Source organism: Arachis hypogaea, chromosome 19, assembly GCF_003086295.3.
Source record: "Arachis hypogaea cultivar Tifrunner chromosome 19, arahy.Tifrunner.gnm2.J5K5, whole genome shotgun sequence".
NCBI classification, from domain to species: domain Eukaryota; kingdom Viridiplantae; phylum Streptophyta; class Magnoliopsida; order Fabales; family Fabaceae; genus Arachis; species Arachis hypogaea.
Window position 1 is genome coordinate 151,932,340 of NC_092054.1, and position 8,562 is coordinate 151,940,901.

Genomic DNA, 8,562 nt, shown 5'->3' on the forward strand with positions numbered 1-8,562 from the left:
TCAATGTGTAAAAATTTGTGTTTGATTTCATTGATGCTTCAAAGGACTAGTGATATCAGTCCATGATAATGTATAGGCATTTTGCACATGATAACAAATAAACTATTTAAAACGTAGTTTGAAATCCCAGATCAACTCATCTTATTTCATACTCCACATTCTACTTCCTAATACCTTATGACCACAATGATTTAATGTAACGTAGCACGCCATGTATTTATTTATTGAAGGTCTGAAATTGGTTAGATCTAGTTTTATCCGGGTGAAAGGGATTCAAACAGCTTAATATATGAAAAACACTATTTTGTCTGCGGAGTTCGGAGTTTCCAACGTGCATGGGACGTTGTTCCAGATAGCTGTCCGTTTATATTTTTGAAGGTATCGTTTGTTTTGAGGTATTGGTACGGAGACTGAGACTGAGATTCAGTATTATGTCTGTTGGCTCAGAGACTAGTACTAAAATATCAGTTTTTGTTTCCAAAATTTCAGTATTTTAATACTTCCAAAAAGTGGAGACACAGGAGACTGAAATTTTTAAAAACAGAGATTGAAACTTTAATAATATTTTATATCTAAAATACTTCCATTTCAATTAATTAATTTCAACTTTATCCTTTGTGGAAATTAAATTAGAGCTTTATTCTTATTTCAGTAGTTGTCTTTCATTCTACACCAAACACAATACTAAGAATTATTTCAGTTTCTGTCTCTGACTTTCTTCCAAATGCTACCTTCTCTTTTTGCCCTATTTTCTACTTCTTCTAGTTAGTTTTAATTGCATTTTATTTTCATTTTAGTAATTATACATGGTTTGGTTTAGTTATTTGTTAATTAAATAAATTGTAAGCATTTGATTGATGTTGATTGGGTTGCTTCTTGCTTAAAATGTGGCTTAATTTTTATGAATACGTGCACTAAGCATTAAGTCTTTGTGTGATTGCCTAAATGAATTGTGAGTTTGATTCATATGTTGTAGCTACCATATGCATTAGACTATATCCTTGTTTGGCAACTTAACAATGAATTGTGCACTTTTACTTTAGTAAATTGAGTTGAAATTATTTGTTCATCATGATTTTCATATCAAATTCATCACATGACCAGTACTTATTTTTTGTTAATGCTTTGCATTTGTTTGAGTGATTTAACTTGATTTTTATCAAGTTTGTCACTTTTTGCAACAAGTACATTTACCATGTGACTATTCCATTATGTTTCACGATGAATAAGTAGTTTTCTTTTCATCATTGGATTGATTATTGTTTATTGTGCTTTTATACCTGGTTTTTAATTTGAATATGGAATGAAAGGAGGTGTTGGACTCGCATATGGGGAGGAGAGGTGCTTCACCTCGTTGTGGGATCAGATGAAGCTCAAATCGGACCCTGCGAGTTGCGTCCCTCAAAACGGACGGTCCGAGTTGCGTGTATTAAAACGCACGGTCTGTGTTGTAGCAGGGAGGACAGGTGTCGCGCAGAGATTTCTCCCCGAACGGTGGATTGCACCCAACATAGCCCCACACTCACCATCCGAGTTATCACTTTCACCGTTCACTCTGAATTTCACTTTCACCCTTCTTCATTTCTCCATTCTTTGAAGCTTTGCATGGTGGAAGTAGAGTAAAAATGCCCAAAAAATAAAAAATTAAATATGTAAATCGACCTGAGCTTCATATTATACACTATCTCAGTCATTCTGATTATGTAAGTTTTTTTAAAATTTTTTAAATATTTTATATTTATAATTATTATTATTAGAAATTTAATTATTAGGTTTTGTTGTTAGAAATGCAATATAGGAATATAAATAGAATGATTATTAGTATTTTGTAACGTTTGTAATTTTTTTTTCTGGAATTTTTTGACTAGTTGTTAATTATAATTATTATTATTAGGAAATTAATTATTATTATTCTTATTAGTTGTTGAATTTTAAAATGTAAACAGATTGATAGGAATTTTTTATAAAGAACGAATTTTTTTAATTTAAATTTTTTTAATATTTTTTATTATAATTATTACTGAAAGCAACGTTAATTTTTTTTAAAATCCTTTTAAAATTATTAACTATAATTGTTATGAATGAAGTTAAATGTTACTGTTGTTGTGAGAAATTGTTAATACTGAATGTTTAGTAGTATTAGGGTTAAAGCACGTTAGTTTATTTATTTTGAGAATATTTTAATTTTTTTAATTATAATTATCATTGTTAGCAAGTTAATTGTTATTATTGTTGTTAGAAAATGAATTTAGACATATAATGAGATTTATTATTATTATTTTTTATGATTGAAGAAAATATGTTTAAATAATATTAAATAAGTAATTAATATTAATTATTATTATAGATGCTGTAACATTGTTGAGAATTTTGATTAGGAATTTATGTATTAGTTATTATTATTATTAGGAGTTAGTTATGAATAATTTTAAGGATTAATAATTAATTTTAGAAGTTAGAATTATTTATTTTATAAGGATTTAGTAAAAAAATTATGATGGTTGTGTGGTTTCAAGTAATTTATTTTTTGTTGAGTTAGTTGTGTAAATTTTGAAACCATGAGAGTTATTTAATTTTGGTAGGAGTTTATTATTTTAGTTGCTGTGGTTAAAAAATTATTATGTTGATGTAGTAAGTTAGTAATTGTTAATGAGTTGACTAATAATTTGTTATGTTTTTTGTAGAAATTAAGAATGTTGACATGTGACCACCCAGTTCCTCCGGATCGGTACAAGTGTACAACGATAGGGTGAAGGAGCATTTACGAGTTACTGGTTTTTATCATGCATCTTAGATTAGGGTAGTCCAATGTCAAAAAGTACTGGTGAATGCTCTAATCGAACGGTGGCACCCAAACACACATACGTTTCACCTTCTCATTGGTGAATGTGCCGTGACTCTTGAAGACGTGGCTCTAATTCTTGGTCTTCCGACGGACGGTCTGCCAGTCACAGGGATGACACTGAATAGTTTCGAAGCCTTGGAGGCGGAGTGTTTGCTTCAATTTGGAGTTGCACCGCGTAAGTCGGACTGTAGAGGAAGCTGCATAAAACTGACGTGGCTGCAGAATCTAAAAGACTGATGAGAACAGTATACAGAGGTATGTGAAGTGCCATATTATGTTGCTGATAGGGACGATCTTATTTGGGGATAAATCTGGGGCAGGTGTGCACTGGAAGTTTCTACCCTTGCTACGTGATTTTGGCAGCATTGGACAGTACAGTTGGGGATCGGCATGCCTAGCACACCTCTACAGGGCGTTATGCCGGGCATCTCGGTTTGACTGTAAGGAAATCAATGGTCTTCTAACACTTCTGCTCTGTTGGGCTTGAATCCGACTGCCATATCTATCGCCGCTTCCTATGGAACCCCGCAGTTTTCCACTAGCAAACAGGTAATATTATGTTATAATGTACTCGTATCTTGATAATTAGAATTCAGTTGAGCTAATTAAATATATCATATTAGGTGGCGTAACTGGGAGCGCGGTGACCGACAATATAGATATCTGACGCTAGCTCACTTTAGGAAGGCCTTTGATGAACTTCAGGAAGGCCAGGTGTGTTTTCATTAAAGAAATATTAGTTTTGGGTTTAGGGTTTAGGGTAATTCTTATGAAGCATTGTTATTGTTACTATTATGTGGGTTGTATTAATGAGTTTCCTTTATTTTTTCCAGTTTGTGTGGGTTGCTTATGCTGTGGATCGCGTGGATCCGAACATAATTCCTGCCAAAATCTACATGCAGTCCGTTGTCTGGAGCGCTACAGTGCCGTTGGTGTCATTCGAATGCATCGAGTGGCATGCCACCGATAGGTATAGGCGACAGTTTGGTTTTGTTCAGGGAGTACCTCATCAGGAACGGAATCTGGACAAGGCGCACGGAGAAGTCCTGACTGGTCCTAAAAATCTTAACTGGGCCACGGCACCAAGTCATTCATTTTGGGTGATGCATTGGACAAACAGGTATAACCACATTCTTACTGAGCTTCCCATGCCTTCACAGCATCCATTGGATACTTACATGTACTGGTACCGAACAAAATTTGGGGACCGCTTGAACCTGTCGAATCTTGTGGTTGAAGAGAATGATGAGGGTAATCAGGATATGGATGATGAGAATGAAGAGCAGGAGCCAGAGTTGCCGCCACCATCACCTCCAAATCCGCTTCCACAAGAACAGCCTCTGTCCTCAAGCCAGTATGTACCTCAGACACAGGTCACCCCGCCGTTTCCAATACATCAACAATATTGGGGTATGTCACAGTTTGAACCAGGAGAAGGAGGTTCCTTTAGCCAGTTGCATGGGTTCATGGCTGCAGATGCAGGACAATCACAATATGGCCATCAGCCTGAGTTCATGACAGGTAAGTATTCATTGGATGCGAGGCTTCCGTGCCATACCTCGTCGGTTGCTTCTGGAGGGTTCGTATCTGTTGACTCCAGTAGGAGTGACGGTGGACGCAGAATTCTTAATAATCAAAACCCTAACCATGTTTCCATGAGACTCATTGAAGAAAATGCTAACACACTTGAGCAAGAGACCGATGCGTATCTAGTAGATGAACCGGATGACGAGGACGAGGATGCGGAGGATGAAATAGAGGAGTTCGATGAGGATGAAGAATCCCGTAATGATGGTATTATGTTGTATATTTTGCTTTACATGTTTGATTAGTTACTTGTTTTGTGTTCATAAATGGTATGACTAAATGATATGTGGTATCTCTATTGGTTTGATTACCTTATGTACTATATTTAATTGTTTTTATTAAAATGTATATAGGTCAGACACGTATTCCGGATGACACCGTCAAAGGTTACAATCTGAGGGTAGATCCGCCACGTCATAGCGCTAATTGGTACACTCTATCTGTGTTTAAAAAAGCCGCCAAAAAATGCAAGAGCTTTGTGAAGGATGTAAAGTGGTCAATGAGAAAGTAGTTGTTGTGTAATGAACTTATTTATGTATTAATGATGTGGACTATGTTTAGATTACTTTGTATATCTTGGACAATATGTATTGATGATCTGGACTATGGTTAGATTACTTTGTATGTTTGGATTATGTATGTAATAATGAACTTATTTATGTATTAATGATCTGGACAACTGATGTCATATTATATATTGCTGCAGATATCTTATTATACTAGATTATCATAAGTTATAATGCTACATATATCAGGTCATATTAACTCAATGCAACAATTCATGTCATATTATATAATGCTACATGTATCATATCTTGTTAACTCAATAGGACAATTCATGTCATACTATATAATGCTACATATATCATATCATCTTATGACTGTGAATCTACTGAGCATCTCTATCGGCATTTACTCCAGCTGATTGATGGCATCTGCTACGACTGTGTCCCTCAGCCTCACATAGCCTACATCGCCTAGGACGACGTAACATTCGCGTTTCCATCTCATTCAAGAAGTGCGTCATCCTGGGGCGACCTTTGGTGACACGTCTCAGGTACGGATTCGGTACGAACCGGGGTCCGTTGTAAGCAGGCCATGTAGTAGGATTACCCAGTGGCCTAAACCCTGACTCGGTACACCCGCCGAACTTGTTCCATCTTATACACGTCATGCACATACACTTGCCAATCTAATCGTTGGTTGGCACAACATGCGAACACATGTCGACAGGGGATCCGGTCCACCTAGAACTCACCACAGTCACATCGAAGGCGACGTAGGTCGACTGCAAACTCCAGTCCACTTGGCATCTTGCGCACTTCAAAGACCTCATTCTGCCGGTCGAAGCAGCTAACCTGAATGTTTTCTGACGCAAGCTGGTTTGCATGCAACTTCGAGGTGACAATATCAGAAAACACATGGCCGGCATTAATCCAGGCTTTCGCCTCTGCTCTTTTTTGGGTGAACAACTCGTTAAGCCTGTAGAACGTTGCCTTCACAAGAGCAGTAATGGGAAGATTGCGTGCACCCTTCAATACTAAATTGATGCATTCCACTAGGTTCGTCGTCATGTGACCCCATCGGTAGCCACCATCAAATGCAGTGCGTACTGTTCACGAGGAATTCGGTTTAACCAGTCAGTATACGCCTTGCCCTGTTCCCGTAAATGCTGGTAACGCACTTCGTACTCCCGCACTGTCCGCGAATATCCTGGACGATAACAAGATAAAAAAAGAAAATAAAAATATAGGTCAAAACAAGTGTTGAAGGTAACTCTGTTAAAAACTTACTTAAATTTACTATGCGTTACCTATGTTGACGACCAGTTTCTGCAGATATGGTGCCTTGAACTTCCTCAGAAAATTTGACTCTATATGCCTGATGCAAAACATATGAAACGCTCTAGGAGGTGACCAAGCTTCGTTACTGCGTTCCACAACTGCATTGATGGATTTGTGTCAGTCGGATATTAGTCCCACACCATCCCGAGTGACAACATGTTGACGCTGGTTACTAAGAAAAAAGTGCCATGCATCAGAAGTCTCTCCCTCCACAATAGCAAACGCAATTGGGACGATATTATTGTTGCCATCTTGTGAAACTGCCACTAGTAGACAACCCTTATACTTTTCGTACAAGTGAGTGCCATCCACCTGGACAACTGGCTTACAATGTCTGAATGCCCTAATGCAGGGATAATAACTCCAAAATACTCGATGCAGTACCCGGATATCACCCACCAAGTCATCGCCTTGATATGCAGGCATAGTCTCAAAATGGACATCAGCTGATGGCTCCTTATGACACATGGCCTCAAACCATATAGGCAACGCTTCGTACGATGCTTCCCAACCTCCAAATGTTTTTTCTACTGCCCTTTGCTTAGCCAACCACGCCTTCCGATAACTAACGGTGTAGTTGAACTTCGATTGCACTTCTTCTATCACTGATTTTACCTTCAAGGAGGGGTCAGCCTCAACCAACGGCTTTATTGCTTCTGCAATTGTGATAGAATCCAGCTTCGAATGATCCTGTGAAATGGTGCCTCTGGTACAGATGTGACTACCGTTACAGCTCCTTATAACCCAACAGTACTTCCTGCTGATCATGCTAACCCTGATAAGTCAATCACACCCTGACCCATACTGTGTACACTTGGCATAAAATGTCAACGGCTCAGACTTGTACACCCGGTAGTCTACACTTCGTCGTATGATATACTCTTTTATCGCCTTGATAACTGCTTCCCTGGAACTGAATTCCATACCAACGGCAAATTCACCATCTGCGACAATAGGAATTTCTGCCGGGACAGCCACCATACAAAAAAAAAAAATTAATCCACAGATATTTAAACACCGAAAATAAAGGAAAATCAATATTTACTGCATCAAGTATGATATACATCCAAATCTTGCATCATGTTATTATATCACTCTAAACAAAATAATGACATTAGCCTCAGATGTAAAAACCGGACCGGCAGGATCGACCGTCAAACTTAGTGAACCGGACCCTAACTGGTCCGGTTCGGTACATGAACCGTACACGGCATCGAACCAGTGCGAACAATAATTACAAACTCACTTATTTTTTAATACTCATATCATATCTATTAATATTATTTTTTAATAAATACTTGTAGTATATAACAGTATAAAAGATATAAACTTATTAATAAATTATTAAAATAAAATAAAAAGTTACTTTAACATAAAAATAAAATAGAAACATTCATGATAGAATAAAAAAATAAAATATTTATTGTTCATTTTTCACATCGGTTTAAAGCCACTTGATATTTTTAAAATGTTAGTAAATATATGTATAATAAATTTTAATTTTAAACTTCTGACTATGGTTTATTTTTTATTTACGTAGGACCGGGTCAATCGGTTCAACCTCTAACCCAGCGGTTGAACCAGTGACCCAGTGACCTGAACCGTTCGATCACCGGTTCGGCTCTGACAACTATGACATCAATGCATGATTAAATAATGGTTAATAACTACTAATTTATTCTTAACTAAATCAATAACTAACTAAAAAAAGTACGATCTTAAACTTAAATAAATAAACATATACACAAAAACAATTACCAAATGAGTATATTCTCGCACTTCACTTAACTATTTGGTCCATCTATCAAGATAAGTTAACACAAAATTCTAATCCTTTTTATAAATACGACGAATTATGTACCTGCACTCATATATTCCGGAAACTCCGCTACATGCATGGCTTCCAAATCCAAAACTCGCATGAATGAAGGCTCCTCAAACAGCCCTTCGTTTGCGAGTGCATTTGCCACCTCTGTCACATCCGGAGCCATAGTTCCGTCACCTTGATCTTCATCTACGTCTGGTCCAACAACTTCGTAGTTGCTTTCGAATTCTTCTTCACTGTCACTATTGTAATCTTCTTGTAAAATATTCCGATCGGCCTCAGACTGTTCAAACTCAACATACAACTCGATGAACGACATCTGACCCCGGTTTTCAATATACATCGAAAACATCTCTTGCATGCTCGGTTCGTCCATCACATATTTGGTTTGAAATTGGAAGAATCCACCAAACACCGTTATGGGATATCTGTACAGAATACAAGATATTTTTCTTGCCCTC

General features: G+C 37.0%; 1 protein-coding gene across 1 annotated transcript; it reads left to right on the forward strand.

The window, feature by feature from the left end:
* The first annotated feature begins 2,554 nt into the window (after nucleotides 1-2,554).
* LOC112776663 (uncharacterized) lies at nucleotides 2,555-5,029 on the forward strand. The gene is made up of 4 exons (XM_025820894.2): nucleotides 2,555-3,394; nucleotides 3,469-3,559; nucleotides 3,679-4,639; nucleotides 4,786-5,029. The coding sequence occupies exons 1-4, from the start codon at nucleotides 3,363-3,365 to the stop codon at nucleotides 4,941-4,943; spliced, it is 1,242 nt and encodes a 413-aa protein (XP_025676679.1). The 5' UTR covers nucleotides 2,555-3,362; the 3' UTR covers nucleotides 4,944-5,029.
* The last annotated feature ends 3,533 nt before the right edge of the window (nucleotides 5,030-8,562 follow it).

What these genes read in the sequence shown, in the direction of transcription:
- LOC112776663 (XM_025820894.2), top strand. Translation starts at nt 3,363, where the DNA reads ATGGAACCCCGCAGTTTTCCACTAGCAAACAG. An exon ending in ATGAACTTCAGGAAGGCCAG is followed by an intron (nt 3,560 to 3,678) that starts GTGTGTTTTCAT and finishes TATTTTTTCCAG; the next exon opens with TTTGTGTGGGTTGCTTATGC. An exon ending in TGAAGAATCCCGTAATGATG is followed by an intron (nt 4,640 to 4,785) that starts GTATTATGTTGT and finishes AAATGTATATAG; the next exon opens with GTCAGACACGTATTCCGGAT.